The sequence below is a fragment of the Larus michahellis genome, chromosome 7 (genome assembly GCF_964199755.1).
Source record: "Larus michahellis chromosome 7, bLarMic1.1, whole genome shotgun sequence".
Classification (NCBI taxonomy): Eukaryota; Metazoa; Chordata; class Aves; order Charadriiformes; family Laridae; genus Larus; species Larus michahellis.
This window is the reverse complement of record NC_133902.1, coordinates 997,846-1,018,759: the sequence shown is the minus strand read 5'-3', so window position 1 is coordinate 1,018,759 and position 20,914 is coordinate 997,846. Positions and strand designations below refer to the sequence as shown.

Genomic DNA, 20,914 nt, shown 5'->3' with positions numbered 1-20,914 from the left:
TGTGAGAAATTTTTGCTTTGCTACCTGCAAAGCCTGACCTAATTGACAATCAGTTTAATATACCTGATGGAAAGCAGTCGCGAGATGCACCGCTGTGTCAGTTTTCAATCCTTGGAACAAATACAAGGATGTGAAATATGAGGCAGGTAGTAATTGATTTGCCTTTTCTGAAATGCTCATCCGTTACTGTAAGAAAATAAACATCAGTATTCTTACTTGAAGAAAACAAGGGCATATATTTGAGGACGGTTATTTGTATATAAATTTGATGCCAGAAGTTAAAATACTGTTTTCACTACTTCCTTTTTCTATTGTTGGCTTAAACCAGAGATTTAAATAATTGATTCATAATTTAAAATGGCAAGCAGGAAATATTAATTTACATGATTTATTTTAATCTTATTTTACATTTATAATTCTTAATCCATTTCTTAAATAAAAGCAGATTCCTGGTGCTTGGCAGGACATTACTTTTCTCAGTCATATATTTATTCAAACTTTTGATATTGTTATCTTAAGTCGTTAAGTACTATTTGAGATCTTTTGTTTATTAGATGCTGTGAGCTTTTAACTGATGGTTTCTGTAGTTACATTTAGATGAGATTCAGTTAAAATGCTCAAAGGAATCATTAATGAGAGATGAAAATTTGTTTTTAGCTCACCCAACTTCCAAGATATTAATACTACCAGATCTTATCCTCCCACAAGTTAGAATTAATCATCCTGCATCTTGATTTTGCTCATAGTTTGGAAAAGGGGAAAACAAGCTGGCTTCATTTTCAAATCCCAGTTTAGTTCTCATCTCTGAATGAACCAGTAATCAAAATAAACTTGTTGAATAAACTGAAATGAAGAATTCACTTTTTTTCCGCACCTGCAGATGAAGTTAGTGTTGTAAAAAGCTGGTTCAGCACTCAACATACTATTTCTAGCCACTTACTCAGTAACACCCACCAGTTTGGTGTTTTGACTTTCTCTGAAATTTCTGCAGCAAGCCTGGACTGCTTTTATATTTTGTACTTAGTGATTCCAGATTTCACTGTCGTGTAGGCTGCCCTTATTTCACATTTTATTTTAAATAGGGCTGTTTTTAAAAGGACAGACATACTTGGTTTAAAATAAAGAATGAGACTTTAAGAATTGTTTCGCCTTTTTAACTGGTGAATTCTTTGCTTTTGCTCGCATTTTGCAAAATGCATCATAGTTCATACCACTTAGCTCAAATTATTGATTAGGAGGTATACAAAGTACTTGGCAACAAAGTTATTTTTTTCCTGGAATCATCTAGAACAGTAAACTTGCAGTTCTTTGAGATATACTCATATTTGTACATGACACGTTGTAGCGCCTTTGCTAGTACAAAATTAGTACAGTGCACAAAAGGGAAGAAAATATGTATGCATGATGGGTAGGTATTTCATAGCAAATTGCCATAGAGATTAACGGAGCAATGGATGTAAATGTAACCTGCAGAAGGGCTGTACATGAGTATAAGCAACACAACCTACACAGGTATAGTTCAAGTGGCAAATCCCTTAACGTGAATGCAGTTATACAATATACAAGGATTAGTCCCATAGGGGAAGCAAAACAGGTTAAGATAGTGTAACTACAGACATTTGTGGGCTGTGGTGCTATCATATAATACAGTATTTGCCTCTACTGCAAAATTATACTACCATAATTCTCACAATATAGACAGGTACTCTGGCATTGAATTTAATTTCAACAGAAGCTCAAGGAAAAACTGGGCTTTGAAGCAGAGAAGGAAATACCAAGACGGCCTGTTGCTGGAAGCAGGTGAATGGACAAAAGGGATGAATGCCTCTGACCTGTGGAGTCTGGTAACTTCTTGCTGCGATCTTGCTACAGTGCTGGATGTTTCTGATCTTAATGTCTTGCTGTGCATGACAGGTTTGTTTTTCTGTTCGAGCTACACTATGAACTACTCAGAGGAGGAGAAAAGGTCGGAGGGGGAATGGAGGCAGTGAAAACACAGGTTGCTTGAGTTATATTTGGCTTTTTTGAACAGATTAATCACTTTGCTGATTTACACTGTCCTTATTCTGTACCTTTTAATTCTTTCTTAAGGAAACATCTTAATGAACTAAGTCAGAAAACATTCTATTAACATAAACCTTGTTGTGGGGTAAAGAAAATCTTTCTTTTACAGTTTGGAAAATTAAGTGACTGCAGTCAGATGAAGCTAGTTAAACTCCTGCAACTGTTCTAGACTTTGAAACAAAGGTTCTTCTTAGCTTCATTTAACTTAGGGATTTACAATAAATTCTCATAAACCCTTTTTTCAAGTAAATATACCAGCTGAAGTTTATATTAATGCTATTATTGATAAGAGTCATAGCATTATGTATTATTTTCTGCTATGTATTATTTTTAGCTTAAGACAACAGTGTTACATAACAAGGGAACATGATTAAAAACTAAGCGTCAAGTGTTAATGAAAAGCATCTTAAAAGCTACTCTGAAGTATGAAGTAGAGACTTTGCTGGTTGCTGGCGCCTAGGAGCAAAGAGATAATAGTTCTTTCACTGGTGCTGAACTTATCTTAAGCAAAAGTAGCTACTAAAGGCATGAGAATTCTGTATTATTACGCTGTATCGAAAGTGTGTGAAGGGTGCAAATGCCACGATTTGGCATGCCAAATCATACCACATGCCATGATTCCAGGCAAGAAAGAAAGGCCAGATTTTGTTCATATACCTTTTAATTTTAGATGAAACACCTTTTGAGACCACCTTCAGATAGGTAAAATTACTGGTAGTATAAAAAGTGAATGGAAGGAGGTTATGAATGGAATGAATAGATAGAATAGAAGCGTGAGAAATGAGTATGACCACTTTTTATTTTAGTATTGCTAAGTAATTAATAAATATAAATTATTCATATCGTGGGTTTATTACTGGGGTTGCAAATTTTGTGAAGAATATTGTTTGCAAAACAGAGCCTTAGAAACCAAGTGCTGAAGCCTGAAAACATCTTGTGCGTTATTTAACAAAAATCAGATGTTAAGTAGAACTGCATAAATGTTTCAAAGTTTTAATATTTATTGTTTTCTTTCTCCCTTTTAAGGATCAATGGTACCATTTGCTTTAGAGCACGAGACTTGAGGTCCCTTTGATTTAGCAAAGGAAATTGGTAGCAGAGCAAGGAATTCTTCCCAACTCTTTGTCTCCCAGATATAACCAATATAACTGATCCACTATCCTTCATATTTTTTTGCTCATGGATTTTTTTGGTTTTGTTTCATTAAAAGCAGATGTTTGACTGGCCAAGGATTTTACAAACTTCTTTATCACTAGCTGATTAAAATCAAACAGAAGATGCCCAGGAAAAGAGTGACTGGCTACTTTCTGCATTTGTTCTTTTGTTGTTGGAGTACAAGCTACCCTCTGCCTAAGGTGAGTAGCTATCAGTGACAGTATAGATATATTTTAATCCAAATTTCCTATCTAAATTGCTTCATAACTTTAAGAACTTCCAAATATTTGCACAATAACTGTCAGCATCATGGGGTTAGTATAACTAGGAGCTTCAAAATGAGAAAAGTTTTCTTTTGTTGCTGGCAGAATATGTTTCCCAGTGCTAACAATTATGCGTGGCTATAGGGAGTTCATGCAGTTAGCCTTTCAAAAGGGTGAATACAGCTGGCACTTTGCCTTACTGGAAGCATTGAGAGTGACTGTAAATTTTTTTTTATGCAGGAATGCTCTTCTGGGAAGTAGACATTCTCAATATTAAATTAGATTATTCTTTATTTAAATCTATGTTTATTCAAGTTTTTAGTTAACCCTAACCTTAACATTCTCTGTAGTGATTAAAATGCTGTGTTCACTTGCAGAATAGTCTTCTCTTTCAGTCTGGAGGTAGCGAGGCTAGGAAGGAAAAGGCCTCATAGGGAAAGGCCTCCATTTTTGTTCTGTCAATGCTTGTCTGTTTGTCGTTACTCATAATAAATGGCTCCTTATCTGTTATGCTGTCTCCTTAATTAAGAGGGCTCTGGTGTATAGAAATGAAGACTGCAGTGGTCAACTAATGGTTCTTCTGGGGATGAATGTTTCACTGAGGTAGAAAAGTCAAAGCATTGGTTAAACAGACATTTAATTCCACAGTTTTCTTCCAAAATCCATGCAGATTTCACAGCCCTTTTCTGCTATAATTACGGCAGAAGCATCCAGAATCCTAACATACAAGAAAACCAGTTATCAGATACACCAATAAAAGTAAGCTTGAGCTAAAAAACTGGTAAAGGCAAAAGCAGTTAAGTTGATTAGCAAAATAGTATCTTTGGTGCATAGTAACTATAATGCCTCCCTTCTCTTGACCTCCACGAGCTGTTCTGTGCTTGAATAAATCTCAGCTCAAAGCGGAAGCTCTGTGTCAGTGATGTGCAGCTTCCTCCTTTGTCTGATGTGAGTGACTGTACATTTTTTTTTTGTTTGAGAACATTTGCAAAATGTTCTCACTTGCAAAGAAGATTTTTTCTTTTCTTTCTTTCTTTTTTTTTCCCCAGAGAAGAAGGAAGGAACAGTTAATAGAACTGGAGTGTGTTCATCTTTTACTGCTCTGTGATTATCTGTTGGAACTGTAATTTCTTCTGCTATACCTTTTGAGGCAGGATTATATGGATACAACCAAGGAGAATGTCACCTGTGAAGTGAGTTATTTAGCTAAGCTCCCCAAGAAATTTTTCATAAAGTTGTAGTTTATTTCCTAATTTAAAAGGTGTGCAGGAGAGGAGTCTGAACTACCCTCCCTGCCTAACCAAAAGCATGATCTGCATTCCAGGAAGTTTAAAGTTACATATAGCTTATTTGTCAGTAATAATGAATAAAGTGGATTTTAGAGTATAAAGTGTAAATATTATTTGCTGCTATCACAAGGCTAAAGTGTGCTTAAGCTGGATCCACACTGTGTTTTCTGCTATTAGCCAGACAATGTGAGAGAAAGCATTTTAAAAGGAAATTCAGGCTGAGGAGGTAAAAAGGATGCAATAACTAAAAATGTAGTATTTCTTGAAATTCACAGAATGAGAATCTTGCAAGCAGATATTTTCCAATTAAGTGTATAGTGGAACAGGTGGTCCAGCTGGTTTTCGTGAAGTTTTTTTGGTAACAGAAAATTGCTCATCAAGTGTGCTAGATTCATAATGACTGGTGACAAGTGATAGGACGAGAGGAAACGGGTTCAAGTTACGTCAGGGGAGGTTTAGATTGGATATTAGGAAACATTTTTTCACTGAAAGGGTTATTAAACATTGGAACAGGCTGCCCAGGGAGGTGGTGGATTCACCATCCCTGGAGGTGTTTAAAAAAAGGGTAGATGGGGCACTTAGGGACATGGTTTAGAAGTGGCTTTTGTCAGGGTAGGTTAAAGGTTGGACTTGATGATCTTAAAGGTCCCTTCCAACCTCAGCAATTCTATGATTCTATGATTCTATGATTGTTGGTCTGGATGGTTCAGTTCCTTGCTACATTTTTTTCCACAAGAAGCATGTAAAGGCAAGGGACAGGCAAATTGAGTAATGGTTCATACTGTTAGTTCTGCCTGCAAAAGTCTGAAGAAAAATTGTTGGCATTCTAGTCTTGATTATTCAGCTGCTAAATTTTATTCTAAAGTACTCAGTATTTCATAACAGTTTTTTAACTCATTAGCAGGTTCTACCTGAATGTTAATCGTCACTAAATGTGGCCACAAGCAATACACTGAGATAGAGCAGATTCAGTAAGCTGCAGGTGCAGAGTCTCTCAAACTTCCATTGGAAGGAAAGCACTCAGGCTCCCTCCTTTTTGGCCAGTACAGGCTGTATATTCCAAGGGAATAACAATTTGGGAAATGTGCATCAATCCAGAGGACTGAAATACAAAAAAAAATATACATGTTAGTAGATGAGTCATCCCTGGAGTTTTGCAATATGTTCTTTTACGAGAACAGGATAGACTATTGATTCTATAATGTATCTGAAACTGAAAATCACGCTGAATTTTACGCATGATTACATTACTTGAGTAGCCTGCTCTTGGTCACTGTTTGTTTAGACTGTAGGTCAAACTGACACCCCTCCACACATGCAGCCCAGAAACTAAAGTCTAGGTCCAACTTCATCTTTACGTTTTATCATTGCAGACAGGGTTCAAAACCAAAAGTGTTTTATTGTGTAGCCTTGGTTCAAATAGAGACCAGAGTAACAAACCTTTAAAAAAACATAGCCTCTTTCCTAGGTCTCTGTGACTCTGCAGTTCTTTGGTAGTCATTATCATTGTCTTTGAATCTCCTTGGAGTGGAATATTTCAGGTAGACCCAGACATGCATTTATTAAGCTGTCTGTCTACCAGAATTATGTTAAATTTAATTTTTCTGATCTTGTCAGACACTAAAATCGCTAAGTCTTGCAGCAACCCATATTTCAATTATTTGCAGAATCTCATGATTTAGAGGTTTAAAATATGGTTTAAAATATTTATAGGTTTAAAATATGTATACCTCAAAATGCAGACCATTCCCATATATGCTTGCAAATACACACAAGCATGTATTTTCTTTTGGTTACTATATGTTCTCTGTCTGGGTGATGCATGAGAGAGGTTAGATACCAAAAGCAGCTTGTTTCTTTCTTCCTAAAATGAGTATTGGTGGATCTAGTCAACGATGAGTATTATTTCCATATTCGGTTCTTTCATAGACTTTGTTGCTGTTTGCTATTCAGTGGGTTAATAAGCTTCTTTTCGTTACATATATAGAAATGGTTTGGAGTTAATCAGGTTAATAAAATATTTTTCAATTTATATATTTCTGATATCTTGGTTCACTATTAATGCACCTTCTGATGTAGCTTTCTGGGAAAGCTCTGGCAAAACCTCCAAAGCTGTTCACGGATGCGGCAGCATCCACCATTAAAGCATATTTGGATAAATAAATACATTCAAAGCAAAGACATTTTGTAGTAAATACTTGAAAATCCTTTCAGGGAAAACTGGAAGCTCTCATATCAGTTGTCCATAAGCAGTGCTATCTGGATTGCAGGCATGGCAGGTTTGTTGGCAGCGTCTCACCTGGGTTTAGTTAAACTGACAGGAACACACCAGCGGCTCTCACCCTTGTTGCTTCCACGAGTCTTAGTGGGTTAGCACAGCCCTGCCTTTGAGCACACGAGGCATCTCTTCATTAGCTGCCTCCGACCCACCCCACTGGCCTGTTTCTTGCTAATAAGAATGGCAGCACAGGGCAGGGTTGTGGCCAGGAAAGGGTAGCTCCTCAGTCTCACCGGGGAGCACGCAGTGCAGCCATGAAGACACAACAGGGCTGCTGCCCAGATGCTGAGTGGGTGCCTAGACAGACAGGACACTCGAGATGAGTAATAGTCAATGAGAACTTATTTGAATGCTCTAGTTGAAACAGGCGAGCTTCCTAAACACATAAAACTCCCATGGCTTGGCCTGCTGGCTATCAGCCAACCAGTTCTAGTTATCACCAAATGTGCATGTTCACGTGCGGAGTCTCAGCTGCATTTGTCAGGTTCAGCCATCAGAACAGCTTTTGGTACCACAGCCAGATTCAGAATGGTGTAAGAAAATACGTTGCTGTGTGTGTGGAGTAGTGCCAAATGCCTCTAATAAACAGGTTCTGACTTGCTGCTACTATAGCAGGATTTAACTGCTGGTGACTTCTTGTATGACACAGCTTTGAGATCTCATGCTTAAATGCCCCATCGACAGAACAGAGCTGGCGAAGGGAGTACGATAGGGATAAAAAGCTACTTTTAAAATTGCATTGGCACCTGGCACCCCTAACGTAAGCTATGTAGGCAGACACTGTGCTTTGTTCCAAGACAGTCAGTCCATATCCTGACTGACAGAAATGAACAAATAAGGAAAAAAGAAGGTATTTGGCTATAAAGAAATGAACTGTAGTCTTGCCTAACAAAAGTTGACGTGTATTGTATAGGGGCATTCTGAAGCCCACACAGCAAAAGTGGTTTGTGACAAAGTATTACAGGAATTTTTTGGCATGGCGTTGTCTGTATGAACATGAAAATCGTAATTGGAGAAAAGGCCAAATAGGCAGTTAAAGGCAGGACAGCTATCAAAGAATGATGCCTATAAAAACTGACAGGGTAAGGCTAAGTCAAAGAGGGCCTTCTAGAGGCAATTGGAGACTTGTACCCAGCAGTGAAAAATGGAGTGGGTGGAAGGATATGGCTTGTGACACTGAGGTGAGGGGGAGAAGGGGGATGATGTGAAGGACGGGTGATGTCTGGTACCAGTAACGGTGGCAGAATTGTGGTATATTCAGCATTGAGGTCCCAAGTTTGGTGCTGCAGACAGAAAACTGGCCAGCTAGTATAGCATCAAAAGCATAAAGTGGAAGTGATGTCTGGAAGCTTTAATGAAGGGCAAGAGGGGAATCAAGAGTTTGAGAGGAGTTTAGACCTGGTGGTTTGGTGTTTGTGAGGAGCATTTTCTTTTTAAACTCTCTGTCTTTGGAAAATGTGGAATTTGGAAATTCCATTTTAGGAAAGCCTGAGTTCTTGCCGTAACAGTATTAGTTAGAAATCTGCTTTTAACTGTCTATAAATATCAAGTTTAGCAGCAGATGTCCGGAGCTGAGAACCGTCTAGGATATGCCCCAGAAACTTGAAGGACATTTCAATCAAGAGACATTTAAGCTATCCAGACTGAGAGTTAAATCCTGACGAGCTGCCCTGTGGAGCCTCCCTTACAAGGTCTGAGATGTGGCTGGGCATCAAATATGGAAAATATTCCTACTAAAGGATATAGAGCCCAGATCCACTACTGCCTTGCTTTTGAAGAGAACACAGATAAAAAACAAAAAATAGCACAACTCGGCCTGTTTCACTTCCTATTGCTAATGAACCTCTGCCCCAGCAGTTGAGATTCATCAGTTTGAGTCTCCAACACCCTGTTTAGGCTCTACTTCTGCCTGTTGCTGTTGGGTTTTCTTTTGCTTTTAAAAAAAGTAAATAACTCGTTCGCAGTAGGCAGCGTCTGTTGCACGCTGAGCAGCAGGAGCGGGGGGCGGCGGGGGGCGCCAGGCGCTGCCCGGTGCCGGTGTTGGGGCGCCACCAAGCGGCGCAGCGCGGCTCTGCAGCGGCTGCCGGGGGCCGCAGGGGAGCAGCTGCCGCCGCCTCCTCTTCACACTTGTTTTTGGGCTGAAGTAAAGCAGAGATGGCATTCGCCTTGCACATCTTTAAAGCCAACTGTAACTCTTCAAAGTATTTTTTGCAGGTTTTTTTTGTTTGGTTTGTTTTATTATTTTTTTTTAAATCCACGGTTGTGGATGTAGATAAAGATTTAATCTCTACAAAGTTGTGCTGATTCTTTATTGCTCCCAAGTATAGCCAACTCTTTGCCTTCGTTGGTTTAATAAAGCAGTGGGGTGCATAGGTAATGTGACATTTACTCAGTGAAACTTCTATATAGTAGAGAAAAAGGCAATAGCGATAATATTGAATAGAGAGCAAAAATTGCTTCCTGATAGTAAGTTGACACACTCTGAAATGTTTTCAGACACAAGCTGACTTACGTGGAGCTCTCTTCAGCAGGAGTGGGGAGACATGCCCACAGTTTATACCTAAATCATTCCTTAGAAAGTCGTGAGCTAAGATCTTACCAAAAAAAGGGACCCCCTTGAAATAAAATTAATATAGACTTATCCATGATTAAATTAAACATGCCTTCTGATTCATGAACGAGATCTTCATGATTTGAAGACAAAATGAAATACTACAATGTTGAGCACACAAAAGAAAAGGAGTGGGCATTTTACAAAATGGCCAAGAAATACTAGGTGCTATTTTGTTTTTCAGTTAGTCTGAAGCATGAAACACACAGTTCTTAAAAAAAACCCCAACCATAGACTCTTGTCTTCATACATGAGTCATAAACTGTCATCAGGATTCATTCCAATTAGCTGGCTCACTCTTAAACTCTTACACTTTTCTGTTAACTTTCACTTTAAACTTTATTAACAGATGCAAAAAATAAACTACCTTCTGAACTTTGTAATCCACAAAATGGCTCAAAAGACATGTGACTAGTTATGTGTCTAAAAAAATAATTAATACAATAGAAAAACCAATGCTGGAAGAATTAAGTAAGAATACTTTTTTCAAATCTGAGTAGCCAGAAGAAAGCCAGGGAAGAAAGGTATCTGCACACCCTGAAAGAACAAGAACGCTTTTGTGTGTCCTCCTTTCTTCCTCTTTTTTGGGGGAAAAGGGGAAGAAATCCCATTGCACAATTCAGAACTCTGGAATGTGCACAACTCTAGCAGGGGTCAAGAAAAGTGTTTTTGTTTCCGTCTCGCTTTCTCTGCTTACTGTAGCATTCTGGGTTGGTTTTTTGTTTTGTTTATTTTTTGTTTGTTTGTTTCTTTGTTTGGTATTTACCCCCTAAAAAAACCCCTCAAAACCAGCAAGCAGTCTGGAGTGTGAGTCTTCTGCTTAAATTGCTGATTTGACTCAGGACGTTATTAGAAAGGATTTTGTTTTGGGTGTAGATCTGGCCAGTGCAAAGCAGATGGGTGGTGGCAGGGACAGGGCTAGGTAGCCCCGTTTTAAAGGCCAGGGATGTGTGTGTGTGTCAGGAATAAGGATCTGAGGTGCAGAGAAAGCAAATGACTTGTCCAGAGTTGCACAGGAAGTCTGTGGTAGAGGAGGGCTCAAGTCAAAGATATGTACCCGGTCTAGTAAATGAGAGTCTCCTTTTTTCTTTCCCTCTCTTCTGTAGAAAGGCTGTTTTTATCTCTGGCAACTCACTGAGACCTTAGTGAAGATTATTATTAATTTTGCCTATGCAATTTCTGTGAGATCATTGCAAAGTTGTGCACTTTTATTTCTTGGATGCACAATGGATTATTTTGCTTTTGTTTATGATTGCTTTTCCTTGTCTTCAAGGTATAGCACTTCAGCACTTTTGCAGCTTCTTTCTTTGTAAAGTTCTTCCTGCGGCAAGGAACATTTAATTTCAGTTTTTAGCGGCTAAGCTTCATTGCCGGAAATGACCGTAGTGATTGCAGTTCCTCATAGCCCGAACACAAAATTGACTTGCAGCTTTGTGCACCGAGGAAACACTTCATAATCTACGGTGACTTTCTGCACTGGGAAATATGCAAAACCCTGGTGCACATGAAAACACAGGTTTGCAGTCCCAGCCGCCTCCTGAGGAGCAGAATTATGGAGCTACTGCAGCACATGTGAGACAAGGTCCATTCGTGTCTGTGTCAAGGACCGCTCCAGCAAAGAACAAATACCTGATAGCTGCTGTGCTGTGCTATGCCAATTTAATAAATTTCATGGATTGGTTCATTGTACCAGGTGAGAGCCTATTTTCTCCTTCTAAGGAAAAAGAAATTTAAGTTCTCAGCAGTTCTACTTACTCTGTAATTACAAATGTTTTCTAAAGTAAGGATATGCTTTATGTCTTTTTAATCTTTCTCACTTATCTGCTTTAGCCTGTTGGTCATACTCTTAATGAAACTTCCCATTATAAATCTTGAAAGACCAATAAATGATGTATTAGTTATTTGTGGTTTATAGAATGCTTATAAAAATCACATCTGTTACATACTTAAGATTCATATTTTAAATCTAAGTCTCTTATAAACGGACTTCAGCATACAGAGCAACAAGTCCATTTTTGTGTCTCGATTCTACAGGCTTCCCTTTATTCTATACAGCAGCTTACCAGGCCTTCTGTGGATCTAGTAGATTAGATATGACATTCCTTTATCTGAAATATAGTGATGCCATTCCCGCCATTAAAAGTACAGAAATTATGTTATCTTTGTGCAAGCTTGTTTAGGGGAGGCTTAATTTCCTCGTGAACTGCTGGAGATTGTGTGATATCTGCAATGAAGAGTGTAACATGGTTGTGTAAAGAGAACGGAGACTCCCTTCCTTAAGAATTAGCTACCAAATTTACAACTTGTTTTCTAATAAATAACATCCTTCTTCCAAAATGTGATTTTCAATTTATTTTTTTTTCACCTAGCCATGAACAGCCAAGTATTGCCTCTAGTAAGCTGGTGGGAAATCTATGTTTTTTCCTCCTATGTAAACTGTGCTCTGTGTAAATTCTTCTGTTTAGCATCACTCCTAAGCATCTACCGTGCTTCCAGGGATCTGATTTATAAATTAGGAGGAAACATTTGTTGTGAGCTTGCTATATTTTACTTCTGAGTGGCCTGGAAATCATAAATGTTTTAAAACCTTGAAAAACCACAAAGGATGGATTGTTAAATTTGAAATTAATATCTAGTGACAGTACACAAACTAATTATTTTTACTATTTAGACCATTCAGAAATTTAAGACATTTGGTCAGTATCTTTAAAAACTGAGAGGCTAGTAGGTTTAGGAGTTTACGTTTTTTTCTTCTGAATACTTCTTAACCACACATGTAAGAGAGAAGGAAACAAGTAGGAGTGCATGCTGAACGATACTGCAAGACTGTTAGTGAAAAACTTCAATGTATGAGTTCCGTTGTCAAGTAACTTTCCCTGGAGAAGGGCAGGGGACAGGAGAGGATGAAAATACCTTCGAGCAAGAACTGGGATGCTAGAAGGATATGCACTTGGAAGTATTAAGTGCAAGCAATCATTTGGCTTATTTAAGGCTTTGAACTCCTGTATATGCTAAGAGCTTAAAATTTTCAAGAAGGCCTGTGAAAGAAGGCTTGCCTGCTTGTTAACATGCTCAGTTTCTTGTGAGTGAGGTACCTTCAGGGACATGTAGGAATTCAAACATCTACTTTAATTACGATATATGACTAAAACACTTTTAAGTTAACTCTATGACCTCTTGGGCCATGGTGGAAGTCTGTAAATTGCAGTTTGTACACAGCAATATACTGTTCATCTGCTAGAACTCGGCTGCATTGCAGAATTCTTGCATCAGAACTTTTGAGTTTGGCTGTCCATAGGTATCAACATATTGTTAAATATAAGTTAACAGGAAAGTGAATAGGAGAGGCTTGAGTATTTGTTAAAAGTAAGCTGGTGGCAGTTATGAAGTTGTGGTTTCCGGGCAGTTTTGCTTACAGGCTTTGACAGAGTTTGCATCAACCTTCACACAGAAAACAAGCTCTTCCACTTAATTGTCTGCTGGATTTGAGTCTTCAGTTTGTTAAAAAAGGTGATCGTTCAGACTTTCCCCGCTCTGATCTGTTACCCTGTTCCAAGCTGTTCAGATCAATGCTTTGTAATTTGCCAATAACTGATCAGGCCAGTTATTTCACTTACATGGAGGGGATAACATTTTAATGGTGCTCAGCGTGAAAGTTAGTTTGAGATGAAGTTGTGGTTCAGTTCAAGTCTTGTGTTAGCTGTGATTTATTCTTAATACTCTATTAGTCCAAAACTGAAGTTCCTGTAATATAGTATTTCTGTGTCTTGATAATTGTTATCAGACAAAGTAGATACAATTGATTTGTTTTAATGATGCAAAATGCTTGAATGAAGTCACTGACTTAAATTTCTGAGACCATTAGGAAAACCCTAAATGCAGGATATGTTCAAGAGTCATGGAGAAACAGCTAAAAAACCTTTGGTGCTGCTGTTAGGCTAGACCTTCCTCTAACCTAATCTAACCTTTTTCAACATCTATTGAATGATTAGAAATTGAGATGAAATTTCTGTCAGACGTTTATCACAAATAGAAACGGTCACTTTTGGTGACGTTTGTCTGTCATTGTCACCACTTAAAATGTTAATTTGTAAATCCACAATTATCTATATCTCATCTGATCTCTGCAAAATTGTCGTGGAAATATGAACAGAATTACATGGTCTGAATTACAGTAGTATTTCTCTGGCTATGAGCAGATTTAGCCACCATTGGCTAATGAAGACTGTAGCCATTTGCATCCTGAAAAATGCACTAATTTGAATGCTGTATATACTGAAAATATTAACAGTTATTCTTAACAGAAGGAATTTCAACTCATCTTAACATTTTAAGGTCATTAAGAAAATTTTAGGATTAGCTGTATGAAGATAGCAATCTCCTGGCTGCATATTTTGCCACTGTTTTGTTCCACATTGTGTCCATTAAACTTTGAACTGTGAACTGCGCTTAGGTACTAATGGTGCAAAAGAAGCAGAACACTTGTGGTTGAAATTGTGGGTAAGCTGACTCTCCTAAGAGCTGTATAGTGGAAGATCATGAATTTTATTTATAGTGATAAAAATTTTAAATTCTGTGTGTCTGTGCTTGTGGTAGAGTAGTGGTTTACGTGTAAACTAGCAACCTAAATGTGCTGCAGTACTTGCAAGCCCTGTTCTTGAAAAAAATCCTTGAGTTGACAAATGAATAGAATTACAAGGAATGAGCAGGGTATTTGGCTGTCACTCAACGTCTGACTCTGTTGCAGGGATCCTGTTAGATATACAGAAATACTTCAAGCTTAGTGATGGGGGTACAGGTCTACTGCAAACAGGTAAGGAAATCTTTTAACTTCAGATAGTTTGTTTTGCCTTGCATCTATGTGGACTGTTCCTAAAACACAGTCTAGTTACTTTTTTCTTCTAGTTCCTACTCATGTGTGGTATCGTTCACTTCCACTTGTGGGCAGGCTGACTATAATGCAAAACTGAAGGTCTTTGGTTCAGGGAAGACTGGTGTTGAGTCCTTCAAAAATCCCACAGTATGTGAATCACAAAGGATGAAGGAATTTCTCAAGAAAAAGAGAACTTTAGCAATTCATGCGTTTTATTTTTGTATCGGGTTTTTTGAATCTGCATTTATCTTTTTCTAAATATCAATCTACCTACTAGTTCTACAAACTCAGCCTGCCTTTAGTCTCTGCCCTAAAAATAACCTGTATTTGTCTGAGGGGTGAAGAGTACATATGATAAAAATAATTTGACCAATATTGTCTTTGCTCCTTCTTGGATTTCCAGTGTTCATCTTGTGTTACATGCTGGCTGCCCCCATCTTTGGATACCTCGGTGACCGCTGCAATAGGAAGATCATCCTTGGAGCTGGTATCTTCTTCTGGTCTAGCGTAACATTAGGCAGTTCATTCATCAGTGAATTGGTATGTTGCTTTTTTTAGAGGGTACTATGAAAATATGAAAATAATCTGCATATGTCTTGCAGGAGTTGATAGAGTCCTTCTCTGATCACATTTGGAAAAGCTATCAGTGAGTGCTCGCTCCCCAAGCCTGCACTAAATGGGCTTTGTGGCGTGGCTGAATGGCTTTATGGGATGGTAGAGTCCAGCCTAGGCAATGGAGAACCCATACATTACTCCTACAATTGATGGGATCTTATTTTTGTCCCGAATGATTGTTGATTTTGACCTTACAGTGTAGGAGCTTATTTGGTAAGCTTGTGGTCTGTCGACCCTATCCTGTGATTCCCTCTGGGTGTCACTCTAAGAAATCACTACCGTGCAGAAAGTAGAAAGCACAGCGGTGGAATGCAAGGGAAGCAGGTGTGAGTGGAGGGAATACAGACATATGCAAAAGGCAGTTGAATTCTTATTTCCTCTGGTACATTTGATCCACTAAAATGCACCTCTTTGATAGCAAGCTTTCTTTCTTGCGTGGCCTTTTTTTGACTATAATATGTCTTTTGCCTGCAGTATTACTGGATATTCTTCCTTTTACGAGGACTAGTTGGCATTGGCACGGCCAGTTATTCCACAATAGCACCTACCATCATTGCAGACCTGTTTGAGGAAGGAAAAAGGACCACAATGCTATCTATCTTCTATATCTTCATTCCAGTGGGAAGGTTGGTTTTCTTGCTAGTAAATGACCCGCCTTTCAAAATTCTGTCTGACCACGCCTGTGTTTCAATGTACCCCAAGCCTTGATTAGACATATTTTGATATATATCTGCAGTGGCTCTTGCAAAAGGAGTTTTCACTTGCTTAGCATGTTTAAATAGAGCTGTTTAGGTTTATTTCTGTATTTACCTTGAAGAAAAATTTGCTTTTTTCCCCCAACACTTTTTAGGGACAATCTAAACTCTGAAAAATGGTAGGCTATGAATAAAATATTGAATAAATTCTAAAAGAAATAGGTGCATGGGGGTAGGTAATTTATTTCTGGTTTTTGGAAAACAAAAGCTTTCAGATGTTTGTTTACTTGACAAATTTTTCAAGAACCCTTCATTAAACATCTCCCAAGGAAGAATTGGCACTTCCCTTTCCTCTTTTAGTTAAATTGACATTGTGTCTGAAGAAGAGGTGGAGAAGGGCTTTTTAAGTGGTTCGGAGGCATACTCTTTATTAGAGCAGGCAGCCAAGGCTGAGCCCAGATTAAAACTAAAGGAATTCCTGCAGGGCTTAATTCATGTGGCTAGGACAGAAAAGAGTAAATAATAAGCTGTTTATAGGCTGTCTGATGTGGGTTTGCAGTGTTCTACAGAATATGTATTCCAAGGGGAATCTGGGACATTATTGCCACCATCTCAAGTCTGCTCTGAGGAAGTTAGACTCTCTTTTTAATACTGGCTGGCAAGTAGACTAGCATAGACCATGACCATTGTTTCTGTTTATCCATTTTGAAAACTATGACAAAATACTTTTCTGTGCTCTCCTTACCTGCCAAGACGTATCATTTCAGCCAGCAAGAACTCATTGGTGCCTACTGATCATTCCTTTCTGTTGCTTACAGTGGTCTTGGTTATGTCCTAGCAGCTGGCATGGCAGATGCCACAGGTGACTGGCGCTGGGCATTCAGGGTGAGTAATTCACTGTCACTCATGGGGCTGAGCCATTCACTGTAAAATCAGAATCATCACTGGGGTTCAAACCAGGACATTGTGTTAAAAGAGGTGATCAGTGGAAAGACTTTCTACTGTCTGACTGGTCATGAACTTCATATTTAAGAGAATTCTTCCTGCTGGACAAGTGGAAGATTTATGCCTAGCTCTTGCAGAATGAAAGCAGGCATAGGTGAAATTGTACAGCAGCCAGGGCAGGTGCTGATGTTCCTCTTACCTGAGGACACGCTTGGAATGGTTGTGAGTACACCAAGACCTCCTCAAACAGAGGAACTCAAGGTAAAATGGTCATTATACCGGTAGCACCAGTATATTTCTTCAGGAAAATACAGAGATTGTTTTCTGAAATGCTGTTGGGAACAACTTCTATTATTTTAGGGTTTCAAGAAAATACCCTCTTCCGTTCTGATCATGTCATCATGATGTCTCTCCATACTGAACACCCAGTGCTTTGGAAGTACTTTGTCAGAGCCTCCTATCTATAAAATTAACTAGCAAGTACAGAATGATTGGGGAAGAATGTTTACTGGAATAACAGTCTGATGTTATTCAGATAACACTGATGACTGCAACAGTGATTCTTGCATTTGTGGACAGAGTACTGCAGTACATTCTTCACATGTTTTTCTCCAAAATCAGTAGGAGCAGTCATGTATCTGTATGATGGCAAGGAGGATCTATTATCTTTCCTCCGAAGTCACCATAAATCACCAAAGTCACTCTTCTTCTTTACAAATATGACCTACAAACAGCAAGTCACATCTATTTCTGAACATATCTGTAATTCTCCGATATGTAATTCTAACACTGAATTTGAATTGCTGGGGAGTTTTCACCATAAGAAAAAAGGTATCCTTGTGTCTACAGGTAACTCCTTGCATGGGAGGTGTAGCACTGGTTCTTCTGATTCTACTGGTCCCTCACAGGACCCAGAGAAGGACAGCAGCACACAGAGCACTGAGCATCTCCGGCACAATACGAGTAGCAGCTGAGAAACCAGGTGTACACAGAACTGCCAAGACTACTTGGTGTCAAGATGTCATATCACTTGCCAAGAAGTAAGTGATTTTAGCAACAAAGGTTCCATCCATTGAGGAATGACCATTCCAATATTAGAAATATGACCATCAAATCCCGCTCAGCTCCTTTGTATTGTGTGCTGTATACAAGATGATTGAAACACCATTAATAAAAATTTTGCTTCCACTTTTACAGGAATGCTACACAAAAGATCAAGAATTTATTTGCTTCTGCTATCCTCCCATTTTGAGGAGGGGGAAGGAGACAAAGTTATGATGGCAGCATGCTCCTATTTAAATCCAACTCTACTTTTTACTAAGCTTCCCCTTCCCTCTTGCTTTAATACATACAGTAAGCTAGACTGGTAAAAGTGCATATTTTGCAGGTGTAACTTTATCTGCAATTCTTAGTGCCTAAGGGAGGTTGGATCAGCATGTCTCAGGCAGTCTTTATATGGTATTTGTGAGCCTGGTGTGCCTCTGGTACAAGAGGTCAGAGCGTATAGGACCCCGATATGGTTTATACAGTTATTGTACATGCGTTTTCACCTGCTAACCTGTGGCTGGCAGATCACCTCTTCCTTTTAATCACACAAAAATTAAAGTCAACTCCAGCTGAACTGCAGGACGAAGTAAAATACTGACTGCAGCACGTTTCTCGCGGCTGTTCCCCTGCAGTGCGTGGAAGCCCTTGCCGCGGGCAGGGAGGAAGAGTTGGCTGTGGTTGGAGAACAGCAGGTGCCGCTGTGCAGCTGCGCTAGAGCCGGCTCCGCACCGTTTGGGATTTGAGCGGAGGAGGTGCGTGGGAGGCAGCGGCCGCTAGGAAAGCCCGGGGCCCCAAGGCTTGCGGGGCCATGAAAGCGGTTCCCAGAGGGCGTGAGATCAAGCCATGGTTCTCCCTCCTGGCACCCTTTCCGTGGTCGCAGGCTGCTTCCCGGTGTCCCAATTGAATGCTGTTAGTTTAAAGCTTTGCTTTCCTGGGACCTTGACTGTCTTTGGAGTGTTCTTATTCTAGAGGATCCAGCGTTTTATAATTGACAATTAGATTTGCGTCCTGTTTGCATCCAGAACAGCAAGTACATTGGAGACTGATTTTGTTGGTTCATGGTTTGTAGGCAGTACAGTCTGAAGTGAACAAAAAATTAACTTTCCTGAATCAAAAATGAACCTTTCGGACATTTCAACAACTAGACTGTCATCAAAGTTGCTTTCCTACAAAGATGTTCCTTACAACCTCCAGCAATGGTGTAAAAATAGATTTTAATTTTCTTTGGTGATTGATTTCTAAAGGATAAGAACATACTGCCAAAAAACAGGTGGTTCCACTTTTAATCAAGTCCAAGAGCCCTTTATCTTTAGAAGGTGAAGAATTAGGTTCATATCTTAACAAAACCTCTAGTCTGGTGGTCGATCACATGGTCATTTGCAGCACTTTTATTTAGTTGTGAAATTTCATACCTCCCTATTGACCTCAAAGGGGACTTTCTCCTAAACTATTAACTAGAAAGAGACTAGTAAAAAGTTAATTTTCTCCTAGGACAGGGCAGGAAGGGAGACAAGATTTAGACAGTTTTTAAAAATGCTTCTCCTTTTGTCTGAGAACTCGCTGTGCAAACTGAGAGTCTATTTTTGCTTATTCAGGTAGAGTTAAGGAGTGCTTCAGCCGCTGCATCTTAACAGTTTGGAAGACTCAAACGTTACTCTCATTTATACTGGTCACAGACAACTTAAAACCATCCTGAGGCATTTAGACGTGCACAAAGAACACTGTCATTTGGCTACTAAGCCATTAAACTCTTCCCCACTCTCTATTGTTCTAATTCTGCTATAAAAAATTTCACAGCAATTGTTTTAGCAAAAGTTGGCAATGAAATCTGCAAGACACTGGGACTAGGATTTGATATGAAATCAGTAGGTCATACTCCTTACTCTAATTAGAACTTCACTGTTGAAGTTCATAGATAAGCATCATCAAAGTTCATATCTTCAAGGGAGTGCATATTGATTAAAAGATGTCTGAATGAATTGTTTTGTTATTGCTTGAAATCCTGAGTATTGCAGGTAGGCTTTTCCCATTTTCCTCACCCCCCATTCTTTCTAATATCTCTCATTTCTTTCTTTTGACTTTCAGTTGGAGTTTTGTCTGGTCCTCTCTGGGTCTGACTGCCATGGCCTTTGTTACTGGAGCCCTGGGAATGTGGGTACCGGTGTTTCTTTATAGGGCTCAGGTTGTCCAGGGCATTGTACCACCATGCCTCCGTGAATCATGCAATTCATCTAACAGGTGAGGTGTGCAGGACTGTGGAAACACACTTGGAAACACTGCTCAGTGTTAAGTCACAGTTTGTTTCCAAAGGCAGAAGGTAGGATGTGACTGTGAACGCTTCTTGTGAAGCCAATTGGGCGTGAATGTTAGACTAAGTTGCTTCCAGGTATGCTGAGACACTCCTATTTGTTTGTTTATAATCACGCAGTTAACTGGAAAGATGCTGCCAGTCCTATTTAAGTAAAGTGGAAAGAAGCATCAACGGGAACCGTTGCAGGGAAAGGAGCAGCTTTAGCAAGGAGACTTCAGTTGACAATCGGCTGTGCACCCAAAGCTACTTAAATATCAATTTAAGTATGTTTAGATCCTGTGTTTTGGTAACTTTCCTGTTACCTTCTTGTTAGTCTGATTTTAAAACTACTGCTGTGTTGTCCAGGCCATTGTGACTCCCAGCATAAAGCAAGCAAATTTGATCTAGAATCATATCATTACATCAAAACAGGACAATTTGGTCTTGTGAGTAACTGCCAGCAGCGTTCCGCTTACAGAGACTGTCCAGACCAATAAAGATTCATGAATAAGTATCAAATATTGGATGGGCAAGGGGAATTTACAACAGGAGAGGAATTGTAAGTAATCATAATACAACTTCCTAGAGCTCATTTTTTCTCAGTTAGGAATAGATTTTTTTTTTCCTTACAGTGTGTTATCCAGAATAGAAAAATATATTCGTTGTTCCTCTTGAGTATTCATGGCCACCCTCAATAACAGTGAGCACTGGGACACTTTTCTTCTATGTAATGACTCCCTGCCAGTGGCCTCCATGCAAGTGTCCCTGTCTTTGTTCTGGAGGTATCTC

At 39.1% G+C, this 20,914-nt stretch overlaps 1 protein-coding gene across 1 annotated transcript in view; it reads left to right on the top strand.

The window, feature by feature from the left end:
* Positions 1 to 4,531: 4,531 nt before the first annotated feature.
* SPNS3 (SPNS lysolipid transporter 3, sphingosine-1-phosphate (putative)) overlaps positions 4,532 to 20,914 on the top strand; it is a 34,504-nt gene continuing 18,121 nt past the window's right edge. The window contains exons 1-8 of the mRNA XM_074594372.1: positions 4,532 to 4,675; positions 10,934 to 11,353; positions 14,408 to 14,473; positions 14,937 to 15,073; positions 15,623 to 15,774; positions 16,662 to 16,728; positions 17,638 to 17,828; positions 19,921 to 20,073. Coding sequence (XP_074450473.1) covers positions 11,146 to 11,353; positions 14,408 to 14,473; positions 14,937 to 15,073; positions 15,623 to 15,774; positions 16,662 to 16,728; positions 17,638 to 17,828; positions 19,921 to 20,073 — 974 coding nt within the window. The 5' untranslated portion in view covers positions 4,532 to 4,675; positions 10,934 to 11,145. The remainder of the gene's footprint in view (positions 4,676 to 10,933; positions 11,354 to 14,407; positions 14,474 to 14,936; positions 15,074 to 15,622; positions 15,775 to 16,661; positions 16,729 to 17,637; positions 17,829 to 19,920; positions 20,074 to 20,914) is intronic.